Source organism: Propithecus coquereli, unplaced genomic scaffold (genome assembly GCF_000956105.1).
Source record: "Propithecus coquereli isolate 6110/MARCELLA unplaced genomic scaffold, Pcoq_1.0 Scaffold5, whole genome shotgun sequence".
NCBI classification, from domain to species: domain Eukaryota; kingdom Metazoa; phylum Chordata; class Mammalia; order Primates; family Indriidae; genus Propithecus; species Propithecus coquereli.
The window spans coordinates 14,787,013-14,813,446 of NW_012150840.1; the positions used below are offsets into that span (position 1 = coordinate 14,787,013).

At 37.4% G+C, this 26,434-nt stretch overlaps 1 protein-coding gene across 1 annotated transcript; it reads left to right on the forward strand.

Moving 5' to 3' along the window:
• FCF1 (FCF1 rRNA-processing protein) lies at window positions 1-14,654 on the forward strand. Its single transcript, XM_012656109.1, has 8 exons — window positions 1-49; window positions 324-391; window positions 1,553-1,624; window positions 3,061-3,209; window positions 6,120-6,192; window positions 12,510-12,597; window positions 13,810-13,904; window positions 14,409-14,654. The coding sequence occupies exons 1-8, from the start codon at window positions 47-49 to the stop codon at window positions 14,455-14,457; spliced, it is 597 nt and encodes a 198-aa protein (XP_012511563.1). The 5' UTR covers window positions 1-46; the 3' UTR covers window positions 14,458-14,654.
• The last annotated feature ends 11,780 nt before the right edge of the window (window positions 14,655-26,434 follow it).

The following is a 26,434-nucleotide window of genomic DNA, read 5'->3' on the forward strand; positions in this document are numbered from 1 at the left end:
GTGTCGCGCCGTTGGTGATTCCGGAAGAAACGAGTGTGGCGTGAGCATGGTGAGAGAGGGGGTTGGAGCAGTAGTCAGACCGATTTGGGGCGGGAATGGAAGGAGTCAGCCTGTGGCCAAATTTTCTCAACATTCCTCTTGCTTATTTTCATTCTAGTCTTAGCTCTTAAACTTCTCCTAACGGTGCCTGTTATGCTTTAGGGAGTGGAGAGAGGGTGTGGATTTTGAGGGAAGAGGGGAAGGGAGTGGACAAGAGAAAAGAAGAGACTTAAAAAGGTGCAATGTATTTCCAAATCTTTTAACTCTAAAACTTCTGTTTCAAGGGGAAGCAAAAGAAAACAAGGAAGTATGCGACCATGAAGCGAATGCTTAGTCTCAGAGATCAGAGGCTGTGAGTGTCCGGAATCAACTGGGTTCTTAGACTACTCAGAGATGTAATAAGAATCACGAGGGGATAAGTAGTCAAAGTTTTTGTTGTTATTTGCTTCTGATATTATTGTGGCTTCGATTTATATAGCATGGGATAGTTGTCAAGTGTGTAACAGTCATTTAGCTGCTGAGCGATTACACTGAGAAGGGCGATGGAAATTAAACATTTGTTAAGTGTTCACTCTATTCCACTGTTGTTGTATGGTTTATCTACCACATAACATTTAAACCTAATAACAATTCTGTGAGGTGGGTATGATTATCTTTATGTTCTTACCGTTACATTACTACATGTCCCAGAAAAAGATGTTGTTATTGTTGAAAGATGGTGAAGTCAGAAACCAAGTTTGTCTTGTGTCTCTAGTGCCTAACACTCAAATATTTTTTGAAAGAGAAAATGGGAAAGCTCCCAGATATCTTCATTTTATAAATCGTAAAAGAATCACCGTGGAAGAAGAAACTGGAGTGCTAATCCTTATTATAAAGAGAATCTAAACAGCTTCCCTGCTTCAGTGAAGAATAGACATAGCTATTAAATAAGGACTAATCTTCCTTGTGTTTAAGAGTCTCAGAACAAAAGAATGTCATTAGAGCCTTCGGAGTTATTCTTCTCAGCCTTTAGTATGGATTTATTATGTAATTTTTAGGCATGATACCCCATTGATAATATTTTCTTTCTAATTAGAAGTTAAATTTTGTACATGTGTTTTTGCATTTTAGCCCTTTATAAGAGGCATATGGGGTAACCCTTTTCCCCTCTACTGTTAAAGCATCTGGGTCTTCAGAAGATAACTATCAGCTTATTTACCCACTGTTTGGAAGTGGATTTTGATCCTTGATATGAGAGAGTCTGACTAAGAAGGAAATGATAGTATAACCCACATTTATTTACCCATTAACAATTTTTATGCATTATTGGTTTTATGTATCAATTATAATACTTCCAGGCTACTTCCTACTGCAGTTAATTGCTCAGGAGATGTATGCTGATGTTAACATAAAAAAGTCACAAAATAGGATTATCTCTGTAGACAAAAAACACTGGAACATTTGGTTTTTGAATGAGATTATAACTGCTGTGGTTTTCTCTTCTCCCTTGGATTTAATTTACTTTTTTTCCTAGTAAAGAAAAGGACAGATTAAAACCGAAAAAGAAAGAAAAGAAGGATCCCAGCGCGCTGAAGGAAAGAGAAGTGTGAGTAATCAAAACTTTTAAGTTTTCCTTTAAAACTAAAAGAGACATTCTAAAACCATAGACTTCTTAGAAATCCAGGCTTTCACTGAGCTGATTTACTCAATCCTTTGTTGCTAAGTCTGCAACAACTATGCAAATGAAAGTGACCTTGATGGACACATACCAATTGCAATGATTTGAAGGTTTTTGAATTTCATGGAGCAATAAAATTTCCCCTAAAATCCTGGAGATACAATCTAGGATTATTTTTTTCTCTGCCAAGAATCTTTTAAAAGAAATACTTGCTATTGTTTAAACACAGCAGCATTTCATAAAAGAGAGATTGTATCACTAAGAAAAGTAAGCATATGTTTTCAGAATAAAGATTATTCCTTTCGGCCGGGCGCGGTGGCTCATGCCTGTAATCCTAGCACGCTGGGAGGCTGAGGCGGGTGGATCGCTCAAGGTCAGGAGTTCGAGACCAGCCTGAGCAAGAGCGAGACCCCATCTCTACTAAAAAAATAGAAAGAAATGATCTGGACAACTAAAAATATATATATAAAAAATTAGCCGGGCATGGTGGCACATGCCTGTAGTCCCAGCTACTTGGGAGGCTGAGGCAGAAGGATCTCTTGAGCCCAGGAGTTTGAGGTTGCTGTGAGCTAGGATGACGCCATGGCACTCTAGCCCGGGCAACAGAGCAAGACTCTGTCTCAAAAAAAAAAAAAAGACTGTTCCTTTTAAATAAGTACATTTAACTTTATGAAAACCTCACCACATTTTCCTTATTTTTCTCATTTTGCCCTGAATTAGTGATAGATATATTATCACAGATGGATATTGATCCGTTGACTAACAGTTAGAATCACTGTCATATTCAACCTAGACATGGTATTTAGATGAGATACAGGCCCTGCTGCAGTATATAATCCTAACACTGGACAATCTTTTCTCCTATACCAAAATCCATGCAACCACTTTAGGATCCTATGAGAATGGCAAACTTGCTGTAGGATTATTCGTAATAGCTGTGTTCTACCTTCCTGTGCCCATAGCTATTCTGCTCCTACTAGAGGAAGAGCTTGGTTGAATAATTGCTTTTTTAAAGTTGTGGTGAAATGTTCTAGTGGACCTGAGATTAAAATGTTATATTGCGGCTGGATGCAGTGGCTCATGCCTGTAATCCCAGCACATTAGGAGGCCAAGGCAGGATGATAGATTGAGTCCAGGAGTTTGAGACCAGCCTGGGCAACAGAGCAAGACCCTGCCTCTGCTGGAAAAAAAAGAAAAGAAAAATATAATGTTACTTCCTTGCCTTCCTTTTTAATATTTATTTCCAATGAACAAGAAGAGTTTAATCAATAGTGAACTGTCCCAAGCAGAGACTTATTGTTCTTGTTGTTACCAAAGTATCAATGTAAACTTAACTTTGTGTTCTTGTTTTGTTTTACCTTCAGCCCCCAACACCCTTCCTGCTTATTCTTCCAATATAATACGCAGCTGGGCCCACCTTACCACATCTTGGTTGATACCAACTTTATCAACTTTTCCATTAAAGCCAAACTGGACTTAGTACAGTCAATGATGGACTGTCTGTATGCCAAGTGTAAGTATCATACTTTTACATTTCTGCAATATTTATACAGAATAATCATATTTATCCAAATATATTAAAAGAGGGAAGTGGGGTTCCAGTTAACTGAATCGCTGGCCATTTAATTTGCAATGGTCACTATAGCAATGACCATATTCTCTGAATTTAAATCTAGTGGAAACTTGACAGAATAATTAAACTTTCACGATTCAGAAAACAGAGTGCTTTGACTATCATTATGGCCTTGTATGGGGGAAGACACTAAATTTGATGGGCTCTTTATATTCTCTGTGGCATTTCTTATAATTGTCTGAGCTGCTTCTTCAGGAGTGCTGTGACCTATTTATCAGCGACATGGATAGAGGGTCAAAATGTGGCCCTTTGGAGGTGAATTGTTTCCTTGACTCTGTAGCTCCACCAATAATATCTAGATGGTAACTGGGAGAACTTTAATCAGGATAGCTTTAGTCCTGTAGTTAGGCTTTCTCTAGATATGTGTACCTTAGAATATAACTATAATGTATACAGCTAAATGCTCTCATGGTGCCTTTTCTAAAAATAAATTTATTAAGGAAAATACCACTTTATGCAGGCTTCTATGTAACAGTACCTCAAAGCAAAGGTTGAAAAAATATTCAAGAATAGTACAAATTCAGTACCTAGGAGATTCTTTAACTGTTTTAAGCTCTGCTTATTTAAATATTTGCTTTGCTTGCCTTTATCCCTTAAGGAAGGCCTTTATCTTCCTCTTGCCTTGAAGAGGCCTCAAAGAGGAGAAACTTTTCATAGCTCCTGGTCCCTTCCATTTCTACCTGATAGTCCAACAAGGGAGGATGATTCACTTCCCATCAGGTTTCTCTTCTGTCCATGAATGCTGTTGGCTGTCACTTTCCCTTTCCTTATAGTGGTCTTCCTGGGCTTGTCTCCTTACTCCAGGTGCAAGTCTTTGCTCACTTCACTGCCACATGGCTCTGAAATTGATCTTCTTAAAGCACACAGTGCCCTCTGATTCCATGACTGTCTGATCTCACTGACTTAGTACCTCTATTTTACAAATGTTTTTTCTTCTAGTCATTGTATTTTCATTTAAAATTTCTTAGCTTTTTCTGCTTTCAAAAGTATTAATGTATTTGTAAAAAAATCTAGCATAAAAAATGAAAGTTCCCTATAATGCTTTCCCTCAAGAAGGGAAATTTTTATAAATTCACATATAATCTGTGTGAGATAATGTTTTTATTTTTGTTTATTTTATTAATAAAAATGGATCATACCTTATTATTTTTCCTCTTTTAAAACAGCTTTATTGAGATGTAATTCACATACTATACAATTCATCCCTTTAAAGTGTACAATTCAGTGGCTTTTAGTATATTCACGGAGTTATGCATATCCATCACCAGTCAATTTTAGGACATTTTCTGTATCCCAAGAAGAAACCCCCAACCCTTTAGCCATCACTCTCCCTACCCTGTTTTCCCATCCCTAGGTGACCATTAATCTGCTTTCTGTCTCTATAGATTTGCCAATTTTGGACATTTCATAAAAATGGAATCATTTACTATTTAGTCCTTTTGCATTAAGCATAATGTTTTCAGGGGTCATGCAATGTATAGCATGTATCAGTACTTCATTTCCTTTTATTACCGAATAATATTGTATGGATTGATCACATTTTGGTTATTGATTTCTCCTTGCTTCATACATTGAACGTATATCTTGAACATTTTTCTATGTCGGTATATGTAGATGGACCTCATTCTTTTTCTAAGTTATGTATTATTCTATTTAAATACTTAATATTTTAAACCCAATATTCTATTGGACATTTGAATTATTTCCAGTTTTTATTGTATTGTAAAAGAAGGCTATAGTGATTATCTTTATGAATATGTTTCTATGTCAGAATGTGAGTATTTCTTTAGGATACATTTTCTAGAAGCTATATTACAATAGCAAGGGGTATGTATAGTTTTCATAAGTATTGCAAAATTGCCCTCAAATAATGAAAATGAAAATGTTCAGTTATGCCAATTTATACACATACAAACTTAGTATGAGGATATGTGTTTTCTCAATATTGGGTTTTTTCATCTGTTTATTCTTTGTCACTCAACTAGGTGGCAAAGATTTTTGCATCTCTTTAATTAGGAGTGAGATTGAACATCTACAGTCTCATTGACCATTTGTATGTCCTCTTCTGTGAACTAAAATATAGCATGATAGTTAAGGTCCTAGTCTGTAACCTGATAGACTCGGTTCAAATCTTGGCTTCACCATGTGCTATCTAGTTAGTTAACTTCTTTGTGCCTCAGGTTCCTCATGTATAAAATGGGGATAATGATAACAGTGCTACCTAATAGAGGTTAACAGTGTCTGGCACATGGCACATAGTTATAAGCTATTATTAAAAGGTCTATGTATATTAAGGAAATTAGCTGTTTGACAAATTTGTGAGAATATTTTTCCCAGTTTAGTTTTTTGACTTTGTTATAGCTTTCTGTTTGGCTCTTCTGTTTCTGACAGAAGGTTTTTATTTTTATGTGATCAAATTTGCATTTTCTGGTTAATTTCATGGGGTTTTTTGTTTTCGTTTTTGTTTGTTTTTTTTTTGGCTCACATTTAAATTTTTTTTCCACCTAGAACTTTTTTATTAATATAATATAATGTAATCACAGGATCCAATTTTTTTTTTGCCAAATATGTGTATGACAGATACTTGTGGGAATCTGTGGTGTGGGGTCAGGGCAGTTCTGAAGTATAAACAGGGTTTTCTTTCTTCTCCAGTTCTTATTTTTCATTTCAGTGTGCTAATTCTGTTGTCATTCCAGAAGTCCCTTGGGGCTTTTAAAGACTCTGAACAGGATATAATTCAGAGGTAATTTCTTCACAAGTTCTGTTTCCTAATTTTTTTTTTCCTGGCAGGTATTCCTTGTATAACTGACTGTGTAATGGCTGAAATTGAGAAATTGGGGCAGAAGTATCGAGTGGCCCTCAGGTAGGAAGTAGCTAGACTAGATTTGTTCTAGACTGGTATACTGAAGATTCTTTTGAACCTCCATCTGTTTGCTGTCCCAAGGTTTCTTGGCTAATTAGTTTAAATAAAAATCATACAAAGCTGCTTGTTTGTGACTTAAAAAGCAAATATTGGAAGTTTAGAAAATTTTAAGCTGAAGTTCTTTGAACTAAGTTGTTTTAGCCATACTGGTCTTGTGGGTCTCCTTTTAAGTTCCTCGAGATTTCCAGTTAGAAACTGTCTTTCTATTAGTTTGCTATCTAGATGTCTCCTTCAGAATCTCACACTTAACGGAGTCACATTTTAAATTTTGAGTTCACTCCAGAAAGCACCCTTAAATTTAGGGTAAGTGTTCTTAGAGCATATCTGTGGACCCCATGAGTCCCAGAGACCTTTGCAGGGAGTTCACAAAAGTATTTTCATAATAATGCAAAGACATTGCCTTCATCACTATGTTGACATTTGCACTGATGGCAAAACTGCTGATGCCTTAGTACAAATCAAGGCAGTGAACTCATACAATGCTAGTAATTGTATTCTTCACTGTCACCCACAGGCCATTTTTTTTAAACAGCCAGAGTTGGCCAGGCACCGTGGCTCATGCCTGTAATCCTAACACTCTGGGAGGCCAAGGCAAGAGGACTGCTTGAGCTCAGGAGTTCGAGACCAGCCTGAGCAAGAGCAAGACCCCATCTCTACTAAAAATAGAAAAATTAGCTGGACATTGTAGTCCCAACCTACTCAGGAGGCTAAGGCAGGAGGATCGCTTGAGCACAGGAGTTTGAGGTTGCAGTGAGCTACAGTGATGCCACTGCACTCCACCCAGGGTGAAAGAGTGAGACTCTGTCTCAAACAAAAACAAAAAACCAGAGTCATTTAAGAATGTCCTTGATGAAGCAGTAAAATTTAACTTTATTAAGTCTTGACCCTCCAGTACACATCAGTATTCTTTGTGATGAAGTGTGAAGTATGCATAAAGCACTTCATACCAAAGGACAAAGTTTGTTTCAATGAAAAGCATTCGTGTGCTTGTTTTGAGTTGTAAGCTAAACCAGCTACTTTTTCATGGAATATCATTTTTACGTGAACGAACAACTAACAAACACTGGTTATTCAGACTTTGATATCTGGCAGATATTTTCTCAAAAATTAATGGCAGTGAGCCTGTCACTTCAAGGAAAACAACTCAATTTGTTACCAGTGATAAAATTCAAGATTTCAGGTGAAAATTAGAGTTTTAGAAAACTGTATCACATTGCCAATACTAAAGACCTGTCTGTTGAAACCAGTAGGGATATTGAGTGTGCTCCTTTTTTTATATTATATAATGAAAAGTGTCAATATTTGGAAAATCTATGTGCCTCACTGAATTAATATTTTCCAAATGATTAACGCCTGATATTACAAATCATACGTAAATAAAGGACACAAAGTACAGAATCGCTTGAGTGAGACCAGGGCCGGGCTCAGTAGCTCACACCAGTAATCCTAGCACTCTGAGAGGCTGAGGTGGGAGGATCAATTGAGGTCAGGAGTTCCAGACCAGCCTGAGCAAGAGTGAGACCCCGTCTCTACTAAAAATAAAAAAAATTAGCCAGATGTTGTGGTTTGTGCCTGTAGTCCCAGCTACTCTGGAGGCTGAGGCAAGGAGGTTCCCTTGAGCCTAGGAGTTTGAGGTTGCTGTGAGCTAGGGTGACACCATAGCATTCTATCCTGGGCAACAGAGCAAGACTCTGTTCCCCTCTGCCCCCCCAAAAAAACAAAAAAGAAAAGAATCACTTGAGTGAGACCAGTGGATTTTTTTGGGGGGTGGGGGGGTCACCTTTATGGAGGTGTAATTTACATACTATCAAATTCATCAATTTTACTTGTATAATTTGATGGGTTTGGCAAATGTATACAGTTGTGAAACTACCGTCATACTCATTAGTTAAAACATTTCTATCACTCCAGAAGTGGATTTCCATTTATATGAAATTCTAGGAAAGAATACAGATGAATCGTTGCCTGGAGCCAAGGCTAGGAAAAGGATATTTACTGCAAGGGGGTACAGGGAACTTTCTGTGGTAATGGAGATGTTCTACATCTCAATTGTGGAGGCAGGTACATGGATATATAAATTTGTCAAAACTCATTTAACTAACTTTATAGTTAGTGAATTTTATATATATCTAAAAGTATTTTCTTTTTTTTTTTTTTTTTTGAGACAGAGCCCTGGCTAGAGTGCTGTGGCGTCAGCCTAGCTCACAGCAACCTCTAACTCCTGGGCTCAAGCAATCCTACTGCCTCAGCCTCCCGAGTAGCTGGGACTACAGGCATGCGCCACCATGCCCGGCTAATTATTTTCTATATATATTTTTAGTTGTCCAACTAATTTCTTTCTATTTTTTTTAGTAAAGATGGGATCTCGCTCTTGCTGAGGCTGGTCTCGAACTCCTGAACTCAAATGATCCACCTGCCCTGGCCTCCCAGAGTGCTAGGATTGTAGGCGTGAGCCACCACGCCCGGCCTAAAAGTATTTTCTTATAGGCAAAAGAAAATGGAACTTATTAGAGTGGTAGAATTATTTAAATCAGTGGGAAAGTGATTGATTATCCCTGTGGAAAGAAATAAAATTTTATCTTTATCTCACTTATATAAAAATCAATTCCAGTTGGATTAACTATCTAAACTCTTAGTATAAAATATGTTATAGAAAACATCTTAATGATTTGGGGGTGAGCAGAAATTTATAAGAAATACCATAGTGGAAAACTAATCTTTTGACTATATTGAAATTGAATATTTTTATATAATAAAAGATGCTATAGGCCGGGCGCGGTGGCTCACGCTTGTAATCCTAGTACTCTGGGAGGCCAAGACGGGCAGATCGTGTGACCTCAGGAGTTCGAGACCAGCCTGAGCAAGAGCAAGACTCCGTCTCTACTAAAAAAATAGAAAGAAATTAGCTGGACAACTAAAAATATATATAGAAAAAATAGCCGGGCATGGTGGTGCATGCCTGTAGTCCCGGCTACTTGGGAAACTGAGACAGTAGGATTGCTTGAGCCCAGGAGTTTGAGGTTGCTGTGAGCTGACGCCATGGCACTCTAGCTGGGGCAACAGAGTGACACTCTGTCTCAAAAAAAAAAAAAAAGATGCCATAAACAAAGTAAATAGACAAGGTATAGACTGAAGGTATTAGTAATATATATATATAATCAACAAAGTGCTTTTCAAAATGTATAAAGAACTTCTACAAATCCATAAGAAAAAGACAATCCTTAAATTCACAGTGAGATACTATTTTATCACCATTAGATTGGCAAAAATTTAAAAATTTGCTTGACAATGACAAGAATAGTTGAGACTGTGGAGCAGTGGGAATTCTCATACCCAGCTACTCAGGGTATAAATTGGATGTCACTTTGGAGAGCAACTTAGCAATAATATCTGGTAAAATCAAGGTTGTCCATCCTCTTACAACACTGTCTTTCAACCTGGAGATCACAGTCTTTAGGTTGTGAAATCAGTTTAATGGGTACAATTAGTGTTAGAATAAACTATAAAATATTGCATTCATTATATGTAGTAAAGGTTGAATATTGTTTCACAAAACCTTTTTCACTTTTATATGTGCATGTATATATGTGTATACTCTATGCTAGGTAAAATGCATTTCATACTGTGTTCTAGTTTTTTAAAAAAAGGTGACTGCCGTAGGAAGGTCACATAAATATATTGAAGTATTGACATTTTCTTATGTATGTTATAGCAAAAAATTATAGGCAGCCAAAAGGTTCATTAAAAAAAGAACGGTTAAATTGTGGAATGTTCATGAATAAAATAGTATACAGGAGTGAAATGAGTGAACCTCTTAGAGTTATGTGCCAATATGGATAAATCTCAAAAACAATGCAAAATTTTAAAAAAGCAAGAGCAATGCTGGATATGGTGGTATGCTGCTATAGTCCCAGCTACTACTTGGGAGGCTGAGGAAGGAGGATCTCTTGAACCCAGGAGTTCGAGACCAGCCTGGGGAACATAGCAGGACCCTGACTCTTTAAAAAAAAAAAAAAAAAAAGACAGGAGCATACCATTTGTCTGAGTTTAAAAACAGGCAAATCAATACTACATTGTATGTACATATGTAATCTTACATGCTTAGTAGGACATGTGGAAATGCTAAATGCCAAACTTAGGATAATAGTTACTTATGGAGAGGTGAAAGACCTTAGAATTGGAGAGGGGGCTCCATTTTTATTTGTAATGTTTCATTTATTTAACTAGATGGTGGGCATTCTTTATACTTTTTTGTATATCTGAAATAATTCAAATTAAAAGGGGGAAAGAGCACAATTTTTAAAATAATAAAAATAAAGAATGCAAGGTGAGAAATAGAGGCACCAAGTGGAAGAACTAAGTTTGGCTGTCAAGAGAAGCAGAAATGGGGTGTTAGCTGGAGGGTGATGTAAGTAAAAAGATGTTTTACTTTTTTTAAGATGGAAAAGATAGAAGAGCACGTTGGTATATTTTTGGGAAAGAGCTTGTAGAAAGAAAACAAATGATTTTGGGTGTAAAGAGATAATCAAAAGAGCAAAATCTTAGACTGTTGCCTACCTAGTTTCTCAGCAACCTTTCCTTCTAGTGTATCCTCCACACCATAGCCAGCTTGGTTTTCCAAGATAGAGCTTTGCTTGTGTCACTCTGTCGCTCAGAAATCTTCTAATGAGTCCACACATCACCTATGTTGTCACACTCATCAGCCTGGTGTTAGAGACTCTTTCTAGCCCTGTTTCACTCTCCTCTCCATGAAAATCCTTCCCCCAGCCAGAAAGTTGCACTCGCTCTCCGTGAACACCAACAAACCAGTTTACAGGTGGCTGATGCCTGTTTGGTACCTGCCTATATTCACATAGCTTGGTGCATTCTTTCATCTTCATTTTATTTCATCTCCATGTCATTTTTTTTGTTTTGTTTTGTTTTGTTTTTTTTTGAGATAGAGTCTCACTCTTTTGCCTGGGCTAGAGTGCCGTGGCGTCAGCCTAGCTCACAGCAACCTCAAACTCCTGGGCTCAAGTGATCCTCCAGCCTCAGCCTCCTGAGTAGCTGGGACTACAAGCATGTGCCACCACGCTCGGCTGATTTTTTTATACATATATTTTTAGTTGTCCAGCTAATTTATTTCTATTTTTAGTAGAGACGGGGTCTCGCTCTTGCTCAGGTTGGTCTAGAACTCCTGAGCTCAAATGATCCGCCCACCTTGGCCTCCCAGAGTGCTAGGATTACAGGCGTGAGCCACCGCTCCCGGCCGTCATTTTTTTGTAAATATACCCAACCTATGTTGACCTAGCAGCAAACTACTGCAATATAGAGGAAGATTTTTATTGCACTTGGTACTTATACACATATTTTTTCATTTCAGTGACTCATTGTCATTGTGAAATACCATAGAAAGAGAAGAGCTCTAGGAATCACAGACTTGGGAGGCTTCTTTTTCAAATTTGTATGAAAATAATATGTGTTCGAATTTTTATGGCAAACAATATAAACATATATATAATTAAAAGTAAAAGTCTTCCTCTACTTTCACACTTTGTCCATTCTCTTACCCCAAGAGTGACAACTGAGAAGTGTTAGTATATATTTTTCCAGACCTTTTTCTGGGCAATTGCAAATCTAGATAAAGAGTATTGGAGAGATAGATTTGTATTCTTAATTGAATCATATTTTATATATATATTGTTCATTGGCCTGCTGTTTATTCCGCAGTTTAGTATAAGTCCATCCACATTGGTACATACAGCTCTACTTCATTTTTTTTTTTTTTGATGGGGTCACCAAAATGTGTTTAACTTTTACCTTGCTGATGGATATTAGATTATCTCCAGTTTTTCACTGCTATAAACTGTGCTGTAGTGACCATCCTTGTGCCTGTATTCGTGTACATTTGTGTAAGACAACTTCCTAAAAGTTAAATGGTTAAGTTAAAATTGATTTGGTTTCAAATCCTGGCTTTTCCCAACTGTGTTTTGAATAACTTGATTTAACTTCTCTGAAACTGCCTTCTCATCTGTAAAATGGATACATAATGGCTCAGGGTTTTGTAATAATGAAATGACCTAAGGCACACCAGCTATCAGTAAGCTTTAATTTCCTTCCTTGTGAGTTGTCTTTCCAATTAGAGGATAAGCTTTAGGAGGAGAGGGGTGCTTTAACATCTCCATTGAGGTCGTGTTACTTTTATTTCACTGATCAAGATTCAGAAAATCATCCAATTGCTTGAATGTTTTCTTTAATCCACTTTAATAACCCTACAGGATTGCCAAGGATCCAAGATTTGAACGATTACCATGCACACACAAAGGAACCTATGCAGATGACTGCTTAGTACAGAGAGTAACTCAGGTATCCTCAGTTTGTAAATGTTTATTTTGTGCTTTAAAAAAAAAAGGTAAACTATTATCTCTTGAATGTTCATGGTCAGTAAAATAAAATAAATAGTTAAAAAAAATTACATAGCATGTATTCATAAGAAACGTAGGTATCCTCATTTACTTGAGAAAGTAGCTTGAAAATCTATACTCTAACCATAATGGAAAGAGCACAGGCTTGGGAAGGAGATACGGATTTCAGATCTCAGCACCTCCATTTACTGGGTGTATGATTGGGGACACTTACTGATTTTTTATTTCACAAATCTCTGTAAAATAGTATAAGTGAGTTAATGTAGGATGTGTAAAATAAAGTTACATTTCCACTTATTCCCATTGCAGGAATTTTATTCCTGTCCACCATCCCTAACCCAAAAGTGTTTCTAAGTTATATCTGAGAGTCTCCCAGGGTGCTATCACACACATACCCCAGAGAAGCAGGTTTTTAATTCTTCCATTCTGGCCTCCTTGTCAAGCACCACCATAACATCTGCTGAGGACAATCTTCATCTGGTCATGGCCCTCCCTTTAGCCACTCTATCCCATGGGTGAGCCCAGCATTCCCTTAATTTCCCAGAGCACAGCTGACACCATGCTGCAGCTTTTTATAAAACTGAGTGAGAGATTCAGATATGACAGAAGTAAAGTACAATATAAAATAACTTCCAACTAACAGCTAAGTGTTACTGCTTTTAGAGCTACTAGGCTTAAACTTCAGGTCCTGAAGATCCTATTCTGGCTTCCTGGCTCATAGGGTAGGCTACCTCTACCACTAGGAGGCCTCAGAGCATGCCCAAGCCCCAAGATCCAGGAAAAGGAGAGAGCTGCCCTCCAATCTAAGGCACTTTGTATTTGCATAGAGTCCCAAAACTCAGGAATTGCCTGCCTCAAATGTCAAAGTCTCTTCCACTTATGAGACAGAAAACACCTTGCAGCTTATAAAATAGTTTTCTGTTCCCTCCCTCAAGATTCTTAAGGCTACATTCAGCCCAGGCATCTTGTTATATATTTTATAAATATGAACTAGATCATAATAGTAATGCAGCAAATTTTTACAACTTTCTCTTCAGCTACTCACTGTGAAAATGAATGATTCTCCAAACTAGTCAGTTGTTGTGCTATTATCCAGTAGTCATTAAGTGTACTCAGTGAGCTCAATGTGAAAATCAGTCTGTGTCTCTTACAGCACAAGTGTTACATTGTGGCCACAGTTGACCGAGACCTTAAACGAAGAATCCGGAAAATCCCTGGAGTTCCTATCATGTACATTTCTAACCATAGGTGAGAAATTTCTCTTGGGAAAGCAATTAGAAGTATATAGTTGATATCAATTAAAAATGAGGTCGGGGGTAAGGTTATAGAGGATGTGAAAGAAATAGTATCAAACGTTTACATAGTTAAACTTGAAGAAATGAGAAAGAGTAGCAATAACAAGGGCAAAAGATAAAGACAGGATTTAGGAAAGAGACAGACATTTAAATTGTTACAATAAAATTACTAGAAGAAATAGAGAAGTACTGATTTAAATACAAAGCAGTAATTTAAAGCAAGCTAGTATTTTTGGCAAGAAATTTCTTTTTTGAAAGATTTTTTTTTAATTAGTTGCTTTTAAATTAGTAATTAGATTTTTTTAATGTAAATTATTCATTGTCATGTTCCCCCAAAATGTTCCCATTGACAAAAGAATTCACAGTGGGGTAAGAGTGTTGCAGTCAGGAAAGGATGGGTTTTTAGATGGTTCTGTGCCCGTCTTTCTTACCAGTGTTAATTTTTTGTCCTGATCAGATACAATATCGAACGGATGCCAGATGATTATGGAGCCCCTCGGTTCTAATTCTTATAAGACAGTGTTCCTCTGCCTTTCTTCAGCCAACTTTCTCTGTTAGCAATTTGTTAAGGACATACAGGACAATGAATTATTATCCTGTTCACCCATTTGCTCGATTATGAGCTGAATATGGTTAAATACACCCACTTTTGGATGCTATTTTGAAAATGAAATCTTGTCTCATTTAAAATTTTAAATGATGGTCAAAGGGTACAAAATCTCAGGCAGGAAGAATGTTCTTTTTTTGAGTTCTGTTGCACAGCGTGGTAAATATATTAATACTAGAGTATTATACATTTCAAAATTGCTAAGATAGTAAATTTCAAATGTTCTTTTGAGGTGATGGATGTGTTAACCAGTTCAATTTAATTATTCCACCTTGTATTCATGAATGATAACATCACTTTGTACCCCATAAATTTATACAATTATAAATTGTTGATTTACAATAAAAATAAAATTGTTGCATCCTTTTTGTAAATTAGATGCTCTGATGATTGCTCACACAATTTGGTGGTCATTGTTTTATATTGATTTACTCAACAAACATTTATTTTATACTAGGTGCTTAATAAGATATGGTCTTGCCTTCAAGAGATTTATATTATGGTGGGGAAAAAACTGTGTAAATAAATAAATGCAATCAAATAGCAGTGCTAGAGGCAAGTGCGGACACATAAAGGAGGAAAGAATGATTTCTTTTGACTTGGGCTGGGGAGGAAGGAAAGAGTAGAGTTAATCTTAAAAATCAATAGGTGCTTGCCCACTAACTCAGGCAAAGGCGGTGAAGCAGAGCAAGTGGTATGAACCAAAGCAAGGAGGCACAGTGTTACATGGAGTGAATGTGCTTGGCCTGTTCAGATAACTGCCAGAGGCTTTTTATGACTAGAAGATAGGAAATCATGGGGAAAGGGACCTGTACCCACATCTGAGCCTTCAGAGGTAGGAAGTGGGAGGGAGGGGCCCTTACATGACATGCTAAAAGTTTTAGACTTGATCCTGAGGTTGGTAGGGTATTATAAAAATTTTATGCAGGATAGATAACATGATCAGATTAGATTTTTTCAATGATCACAAGATAGAGTAAAAATAGATAAATAGATCATTGGAACACAATAGAAAGTCCATAAACAAACCTACATATTTATGGGAATTTGGTATATTATTAAGGTGGTACTTCAAATTTGTGGGAAAAAGAAATTGTATTAGAAGGTCAAATAGTGTGGAGTCATTCTGTTAGGATCGGACTCCTGATTCCACCACCAGTTAATGTCTCTATGATTCAGGCAAACCACATAAACATTTGGTGCTTTCCTTGCTGCTGTTTGAAACGTTTTTGTATAATCCTCAAAACAAGCTCAATAAGGTGAGATGAAATTGAACAGTTCCTGGCCCAAGTAAGTGTTGTTCAATACATGTCAGTGATTATTATATTATTATAATGCCAAGGTGGCTATCCATTTGAAAAAAATATTTAGATTCCTACTTCATATGATTCATGACAATATATTTCAAGTGAATCAAAGATCTAAACTTTTTTCTTAAACTATGGAAGCATTAGAAAAAACAAAGAAAAGTGTATTTATAACCTTTAGATAAAACTCTTAGGAAGCAGAATTTTGTTAAAGCCATAAAAGATTGATAAGTTTGAAGATATTAAAATTATAGGTTTCTGTGCAAGACACTTCCCTCTCCTCCCCAAAACAAATGAATGATTAGAAGATTTTTATTTTTAAAGAGACAGGGTCTCATTCTGTCACCCAGGCTGGAATGCAGTGCACAATCATAGCTCACTACAGCCTCGAACTCCAGGGCTCAAGCAGTCCTTCTGCCTCTGCCTCCCAAGTAGTGGGACTACAGGTATGTACCACCAAGCGTGGTTAATTTCTTATTTTTTTGTAGAGATGGGGTCTTGTTTGTTGCCCAGGCTGGTCTCAAACTCCTGGGCTCAAGTGATCCTCCTGCCTCAGCTTCCTGAGTAACTGGGACTGTAGGTACATGCCACCATGCCCAGCTAAATTTTCGAATATATATAACAAGGGTGTGGGGAAATGGGGTACTCTTGTCCTGCTGACAAGGGTGTAAATAGGTAAAACCATTTTAGACAGCTGTTGGCATGATCCCTTAAAACAAAAATCGCAGATATTCTTTGAGCCCAATTCTATTTTTTGGTTACTTATAGATATCATACAGGTGATTTACTTTAAAGTACCTCAGCATGGACAATATTTTATATATATATGTGTGTGTGTGTGTAAAGAAACATTCACATGTGTACAAGGAAGCATATAAAAGGATGTTTACTGTTCTATTTATAGTATTGAAAAATTAAAAACAAACTAAATGTCCACCAAAAGGGTCTTAACGGCCGGGCGTGGTGGCTCACGCCTGTAATCCTAGCACTCTGGGAGGCCGAGGCAGGCGGATTGTTTGAGCTCAGGAGTTCGAAACCAGCCTGAGCAAGAGCGAGACCCCGTCTCTACTAAAAATGGAAAGAAACTAATCGGACAACTAAAAATATACAGAAAAAATTAGCCGGGCATGGTGGTGCATGCCTGTAGTCCCAGCTACTCAGGAGGCTGAGGCAGAAGGATTGCTTGAGCCCAGGAGTTTGAGGTTGCTGTGAGCTAGGATGATGCCACGGCACTCTAGCCCGGGCAACACAGTGAGATTCTGTCTCAAAAAAAAAAGGGTCTTAACTATGGAATGTCATGAACTTTTAAGAAGAATGAGGCAGGTTTAAAAATGGGCAAAGGACTTGAATAGACGTTTCTCCAGAGAAGAGATATACAAATGGACAAAAGCACAGGAAAAGATGCTCAACATCACTATCATTAGGGAAATGCAAATCAAAACCACAATAAGATACCAGATACGACTTCACACCACTTAGGATGGCTACTATTAAAAAATAAAAGAACAATGAATGACAAGTGTAGGTGAGGATATGTAGAAATGGTGCACTGTTAGTGGGAATGTAAAATGGTGCAGCCACAAACATTATGGTGGTTCCTCAAGAACATTAAAAATGGAATTATCATATGATCCAGCAATTCCACTTCTGGAGATACATCCAAAAGAATCAAAAGCATCTTAAAGAGATCATTTGCACACCCATGTTCATTGCAGCATTATTCACAATAGCCAAGAGGTGGAAGCAACCCAAGTGCCATCAATGGATGAATAGATAAACAAAATGTGGTATAGATGCACAATGCATTATGATTCAGCCTTACAAAGGAAGGGAATTCTGACACTTGCTACAACATTGATGATCCTCAAGGACATTAGGCCAAGTGAAATAAGGCAGTCACAAAAAGACAAATACTGTATGATTTCCATTTATATGAAGTACATAGAGTAGTCAAATTTACAGAAACAGGAAGTAGAAGGGTGGTTGCCAGGCACTGGGGAAAGTGGGGAATGGAGAATTGTTTAATAGGTATGGAGTTTCAGTTTTGCAAGATGAAAAGAGTTCTGGAGATTGGTTGTACAACAGTATGAATGAGCCACCTACGTATGCTTAAAAATGGTTAAGATTGTAGATTTTCTGTTATGTGTATGTTACCACAATAATGATAATAAATGAGGTAGAGCTATATTACTGAAATGGAAGTAACTCTCTAAACTATTATTAGGAGAAAAGCACATTGTAGAACAATTAGGTAGAGTGTGGTATCTGTTTTTTAAAGTTTTTAAAAGAACAAAAATATTATATAGGAATATATGGTACATATGTAAATGGATAGAAAAAGTTCTGAAAATAATACTTTCCCTCCCCTCCCTTCACTGGTATAGAATTCCTCTTAGAGAAGACCAATGTCATAGGACTGGATTGTGGCTCACTGCTCCCACAACCCATAATGTGGGTGGGATCATCCCTTTGGCTAGGCCAATCAGAATATCCTTATTCCCTTTGCTATTGTGAATATTTCAAAAGAGATCCTCCTGCGTGGCCTCCCAAAGTGCTGGAATTTACAGGCATGAGCCACCATGCCTGGCAGAAGAACTTTTTTAGATATAGAAAAATGACAACTAATACATGTAGAAGGAATAATGGAAATATAAAATCATTGTTTTACAGTCACCATTGTAATAATTGATTCATGCAAGAATCATCAGTGGATGCTAGAGCCATTTGTGGAACAAAAGGTGGGGAACGAGATATTTGTAGAGCCTCAATTATCACCTCAGAGATTATACTTAACCTTTATAATAGAAAAATCTGGCCAACACTGCCTTATTCAAATGATCAAACTTGATGTCACCACTGATGGGACAAACTGACATTATATACAGCATGATGTGATGCATAGAAGGATAAATTACCTGTGTAGTATTTTTGTCCTCCAAATTAAAATTTTTTACCTGAATTTAATGATGAGGAAATGATTTGTTAAATCCAAAATTGAGAGACCCTCTGCAAAAGAGTTGGCTTGGATTCTTAGAAAATGTCAATATCATGAAAGACAAAAAAAAAAAAAAATGCTGAGGAACTGTTTTATTTTATTTTATTTTTTTCTGAAACAGAGTCTCACTCTGTTGCCCAGGCTAGAGTGCCGTGGCGTCAGCCTAGCTCACAGCAACCTCAAACTCCTGGGCTCAAGCAATCCTTCTGCCTCAGCCTCCCGAGTAGCTGGGACTACAGGCATAGCACCACCATGCCTGGCTAATTATTTTTTCTATATATTTTTTAGTTTTCTGGCTAATTTCTTCTATTTTTAGTAGAGATGGGGTCTTGCTCTTTCTCAGGCTGCTCTTGAACTCCTGAGCTCAAGCTATCCTCCCGCCTCAGCCTTCCAGAGTGCTAGGATTACAGGCGTGAGCCACCACACCCGGCCTGGGGAACTGTTTTAAAGGAGACTAGCAAGCCATGACAACTAATGCAATGTATGATTCTTGATTATACTCTGGATTAAAAAAAATAAGATATAAGGGATATTATTGGGATAATTGGAGACATATAAATATGAACTGATTGTTAGTAGAATTTTACATTAAATTTCTTTAGTGTGGATATTATATAGTTACATACAAGAATACCTGTTGTTCTTAGGAAATACATGCTGAATATTTAGATATGAAGGGAAACAATATCTTTAAGTAGCTCTTAAATGGTTTTGGGGGGAAAATGATTAATAGATAGTAGAAAAAGAGAAATAGGAGATGAAAAAGTAGCAATACATTAATAAGTGATGCACCTAGGTGAAGAATATAGGGGTATTTACTATTCTTAAAACTTTTCTGCAGACTTGGAATTTTTCAAAATACAAAATTTGATGAAAAAGAAATCAGCGAAACACAGAGGAGATTACTGACAGAGCAGTGTCAAGAGATGGGCTCGAGAGCATGAGGGCTAGGATTAACCCAGGACAGGAGAAAAGCCACTCTGGAACTAGAACATAGGAAGCAAGGGTGGCTGCCAGTAAAATTAGGATGTGGGTGTGTGGGCAGAAGTGGGAGTTTGTGTCCACTGGTTTCAATTCTCTCTGTGAAGTTAAAGCAAGGCTGTTTATTGAGAGACAGGGCTTGGGGTGGTGGTGAAGGATTGAAACAGCTATTGTAGTGAGTGGAAGAGGTCAATGATATATGAGGTCTGTCCGGAAAGTATCCAGCCATGTAATGGGAAATATTTTATTAATGATGGCTGGATACTTTCCGGACAGACATCATATAAAATGATTCCAAAGTGATGCTGAAAACCCAGAATGAGCAGCACCTGAATTAGTAGTGGCACCAATAGTATGTTGTGTGGTTTCTCCAGAAGCATTGAGCAAAAGAAAGTGAGTGGATGAAATGAGCTATAGTTGGGAATTTACAGGGCAAGTACAACAGTAGAACAAGGAGTTGAGGATGTTTGCCAGAGAGCTTGAATTGACATATCGTAGTTTCAAGAATTGATAGGAAAAGAAGTGACGTCATGACAGGGCATGGTGACCTGGGAGGGGAGAAGGGATCAGTCCAGGGACTGACTAGAGGCTCAAGAAGGTGTATTAAAAATGAGGAAGTGAGAGGGTTATAGAAATAAATGATTAAGAAATTGGTAATTAGAATGTAATATCAGAGGTGGAACCATTCTGGCAAAGATAAAGGCTGATGTTACATTATGGGTACCAATTGTGGATTAATGTTTTAAGTAAGTGATTGGCATGATGAAAGAACTTTGAGATTATCCAGTGATCTATCATGTGTGTACCAGACAGCTAAACCTACCATGAAGAGCACACTCATAGGCCAATTCTAAGAGGTTTCTTCCACATAAATTGCCAGATTGGTACTTCATAATCAGGAAACTAGATCACTGCTAGTTGAGTCAAGGATTGGAGCATCTTATCCACAAATGTTCAATCTACGAATTGGCCAGGAACTCATGGGGTGAAATGTTAGGAAAATTCTGTCCTGAGGAAACAGATCCTTTCTTTGGGAAATTTAGATCTCAAGACATGGAGAGTTGACCAGCTATAGCAAGAGAAGAAACCATACATAAAAAGAAGTGGGGTATACCTGATGCCAGAGTACCATGGTGGCAGAGTCCTAGGATAGAAATTAATGAAGAACCTCCTGATGCTGAGGGAGTGACAGCTAGTTCTACATTGGGTACTGAGGGACATCCAGTTCCTGAACTACATTCCAATCTCTGTGAGGCCTACACGTGCAGCCCTTCTTATAGTGCCTAGTGGAGTTCCTGAGTTTCCATGAGGCACAACTGTGTGTCTGAAATTTCTGTTTTCATATGTATTGTTAGAATATCTCTCCAGGTTTCAGTTAGGGCACTTTCAGTGTAAGTAGCAGAAACTCTAACTCAGTCTATCTTAAACAATAAGGAAATAAACCTCAAATGACAGGAATTTCAAAGGTAGTGCAGCTCTATGCACAATCAGGGCCATAACATCACGTTCCTCAATTCTGACCTCTTTCTATTGGCTTTGTCACCAAGCTTACTTCCTTCATGGCTCCCAGTTGGCTGTAAATAGCAATTGGGTAACATACTCCTTGTTCTCATCTATTGGAGAGAAAGAAGCCCTCTTTCCCAACCATAAATAAAAATCTTTTCCTTAAGCATGATTCTGTCAACTTTGGGCAGATGCTAACCCTTGGATGGTATCTTAGTCTGTTTTCTGTTGCTTATAACAGAATACCTCAAACTAGGTAATTTAAAAAGAAAAGGAATTTATTTCTTGCAGTTATAGAGGCTGAGAAGTCCAAGGTCAAGGGGATTTCTTACTGATTGGGACTCTCTGCAGAGTCCTGAGGCAGCACAGGGTACCACATGGCAAGGACTGAGCATGCTACCTCAGGTCTCTCTTCCTCTTCTTATAAAGCCACCGATGATAACCCATTAACCTATTAACCCATGAATGGGTTAATCCATTCATGAGAGCACAGCCCTCGTGACCCAATCACCTCTTAAAGGCCCCAGCTCTCAATACTGCTACATAGGGGATTAGATTTCAGCATGAGTTTTGGAAGGGACAAATATTCAAACCATAGCAGATGGCCAAAGAAATGCCATATGCTCATTAGGTTAATCCAGGATCTCTGAACCAATAAATTACAAGAGGGGTGATATCACCATAATTGACTAATTGGGACCTACTCCTGGAGCTGGAAATAGTCAGCTTTTTCTGAGTGACATGTGATATTTAAGGGGAGATGTAGAGACCTGAATAAAATTCGGACTTTTTTTCAAATTCCATTTTTTTTTTTTTTGAGACAGGATCTCACTCTGTTACCTGGAATAGAATGCAGTGGCATAGTCATAGCTCACTACAACCTCAAACTCCTGGGCTCAAGCAATCCTCCTGCCTCAGCCTCCTGAGTAGCTGGGACTACAGGCATGCGCCACTATGCCTGGCTAACTTCTTTTTTATTTTTTGTAGAGATGAGGTCTCACTATGTTGCTCAGGCTGGTCTTGAACTCCTGGGCTCAAATGATCCTCCTATTTTGGCCTCCCAAAGTGATAGGATTACAGATGTGAGCCACCATGCCTCACCTAATTCCACCTCATTTTAACAAAATTGGGATTTTTATTAAGAAGGAAGAAGAAAGGAAATGGATGTTCTATAGGCAAACAGTATTCATTACACCTCATTCTCAAATACTCAAACATGAGTGTTTGAGCTAGAATTACACAAGTTGAGCTATGTTTCAGAGTGTAGAAAAAGTATCTAGGCTAGTAGATACTTGTTGTTTTTGCATGCCCACTTCCACTCTTCTTTCCTAATAGGGCCTAGAGTTGTTTTTTTTTTTCTTGAAGTGTTACGTTTTCCTTAATTGTGTTTTGTAGAGTTTAAGTCTGAGTGCCTGCTCCTTTCACTAGAGAAGCTAAAGGGAGCACTAGAAGCTTCTTCTTCCAGATCCTTCCTGTCACCATCCCATATATCTAAGAAGGCAGTGAGCGTGTTAAGGGGAAAAAAATGATTGAAGCTTGTTTCTTCCAGCGTCCAGTGCCTTGATAGTTGAATAGATCCTACCCCAGCTTTTTCCTACTCCTAGACTAAGGAGCATATGGTCTTCTTGTATATTTTGTGACTTCCAAAATACCTTTCTAATACATTTCTTTTTAAGTTTCAACTATTGCTACAGCTAACAACCAAAGAACTGTAATGTATACAACCACCCTCAAGTTCCAGTCTCTTGTAAACTGGGAATGGTTGAAAGGACTGACCACATGGTGATTGAGATTACCTACAAACACTTATCAAGGTTTTTTTTTTTTAGGATAAAATGGGAACATGGCTCCATGGTGATGGGAAGAGAAAGAAGCATTCATATTGCCGAGGCTATGTATGACCAGGTTACTCTGAGTCTAGATACTATCCATCCCCAACCATGGTGAAATGCCTGGCTGAGGGTACATAAGCCCCATAGCAGATAATCTGCATCTATTAATAGATCCTATTGTTTCCAATGGCATAAACTGTAAGAACTAGCAGGGTTTTTATTCCACAAAATGGTATGCAAAATGTCAGCCAGTCAGAATATAGCCTAAAACCACCAGCCAATAAAATATCACCTCCTCCTCGTAGCCTCGCCCAAATCACCCTAGTAATGGCAAGAATGAAACATAACAAGTGAGAAATGCAGCTGGGTTATAAATCTAGTCCAGAGAAGATTCATGGTATTTGACTTGAACAGCACTGGCAATTAACAGCTGAACCTCTCTGGGGTCTCCCACATAAAACCTTCTGTGTGATTTGTGCTTTAACTCATCCTTTAGATCATTCTAAATAAGAACACTTTATGCTTTTATTGTTCTTTACTTTTTGCATTCTGGATTAGTGAAAGTAGTCTCTAAAAAATGGAACTACATTGATCCTATAATGTTAAGTCAATGTTACTAAGATGTCATGTGGACAGCATTATACAAACAATAAGGTTTCCTTTAAAGAATTTTTTGAAGACAGGGATTCTATATCATGAAGATGGCTGTAATTTTTGGAAATTAATTGTGCAGGCTAGAAGCATTGAGTGGCTGAACTAGATGTTAGTTCTCCGAGAATAAGAATCTATGGGATAGGATCCCTATAGCATCTAGAACAATGCCTAACTTTATTTTGAAACAATGAGGGGAATGTGGAAGGGCCTGTTTAAACAGTGGTGCTGTCCCCCAAGTAGGTGCTGAAAAGCCTCTTGTGTTGAGGAAGGGGTTCTGGATAGAGGACCTGAGAGCTAGAATCTACCAGGCCAGGTGGGAAGGAAGGGAAGATTTCCACCTTCCTCCATCTAATCTTATCTTTCTCTGTCTTCTACTACCATTACTTTTCTTTTTCTTTCCACTTTTGCTTTCAAAAACTTTTTAAAAAAATTATGAAGGATAGTACACAAGCAGGAAAGCACAAAGCATAAATGTACAGCTCCATAAGTTTTAACAAAGCAAATATTTTTAAAATTACCACTTGGTTCAAGAAATAGAATATTGTCAGCACCTCAGAAACCCACTTGTTCCCCTGCACCCCCTGTCACTACCCTTTCCCTTCTCCCCAAGGGCAACTACTACCCTCACTTTTAACATTATAATTTCAGTTTGCCTATTTTTGAGCTATATGTAAAGTCAACTGTACAGTAAATATTCTTTTGAACTGCTATCATTCAACATTTTCATGAAGATGTATTTATTAAATTATAACATACAAACAGAAAAAAGGCACAAATCTTAAGCAGTACAACTTGATGAATTTTTCATAGACTAAATGTACCTATGTAACTAGCACCCAGAGCAAGAAAAGGAACATTACCAGAAGTCCCCTTTGTCCCTTCCAGTCACCATCCTTGTGTTCCGAGGGTAACTACTATCCTGAGTTCTAACACTGTAAATCCATTTTGTGTATTTTTGAACTTATATATGTGAAAACATACAGTATGTATCTTCTTTCTAGCTTCTTTTGCTGAACATTGTGAGATTCATCTGTATTGCTGTACATAGTTGTAGTTCACTCATGGTCATTGCTGTTTTGTATTCCATTGTATAAATATACCTCAATTTGATTATCCATTCTAGCATAGGTGGACATTTGGGGTTTTTTCCCCCAGTTTTCAGCTATTACAAATACTTCTGATGTGACCATTCTTGTACTTCTGGTGAACATAGCTATGTGTTTCTCTTGGTTATATGCCTAGGAGTAGGATTCCTGGGTCTGTTCAGCTTTAGTAGATACTACCAAATAGTATTTCAGAGTAGTCATCCCAATTTACACTCCTACTAGCAGTGTATGAGAATTCCATTTGTTCTGTATCCTTGTGAATCTTCAATATTATGTCTTTACTTTTAGCCATATTGATGAGTTGCACATATACTGGTATTTAATATTGGTTTTAGTTCACATTACCCTCGTTTCTATTGAGGTTTAACTCCTTTCATATGTATTGACTATTTAATTTTCATTTTATGTGAAATACCTTCAAGTTTTTTCCTGATTTTTCTCCTACAAGTTGTCTTTTAAAAATTGATTTGTAGAATTTCTTTATATCCTCTGAGTAAGCCCTTTGCAAGTTAAATGTGTCACAAATATTTCCTTTTACTTTGTAGTCTCTCATTTTCTTTATGAAAGGTATTTATAAATTATATATGTACATATATTTATTTGTATATTGACTTTATATTCAGAATATAATTGATTCTTATAATTAACCTGTAGATTAATTTGGATTTTTTATGTATACAATAATATATGTGAACAGTAACAGTTTTGTTTCTTCCTCTCCAATACTTACATTTTTTCTTTCTTTTTCTTGTCTATTGCACCAGTAGAGTCTGCAACACAGTGCTGAAAGATACTGTATTAGTTTCCTGGGGCTGCTATAAGAAAGTACCACAAACTGGATGCCTTAAAACAACAGAAATTTATTCTTTCACATTTCTAGAGCCTAGAAGTCCAAAACCAAGGTGTTGGCAAGGCCATGCTCGCTGGGAAATCTGTAGGGGAATTCTTCCTGGCTTCTTCTTAGCTTCTGGTGTTTTGATGGCTATTTTTGACTTTCCTTGGCTTGCAGCAGCATAACTCCAATCTCTACATTCATCATCACCTGGTGTTCTCCCTGTGTGTCTCTGGGTTTTCATGTGGCCACCTTATTTTAAGGACACCAGTTATATTGGCTTAGGGGCCCACCCTACTCCAGTATGACTTCGTCTTTACTAATTCCATCTGTAAATACCCTATTTCCAAATGAGGTCACTTTCTGAGGTACTGGGGTCTGGTGGGGGCAAAATTCACCTCATAAAAGATGTGATGATAGTGGATGTCCTTGATCTTAGTGGAAAAACTTTCAACTTTTCACCATTAAGTATGATGTTTGCTAAATTTCTTAGTAGATATTTGTTAACAGATTAAGGACGTTCCCTTTTATTTCTGGTTTGCTAAGCTCTGTAAAAATCATGATTTTTTTTAAATGAAATTTTTGTTTGAAATTTATCAAATTCTTTTTCTCTATCTAATAAGATGATATGATTTTCTCCTTTAGTCTCTTATTATAGTGAATTAC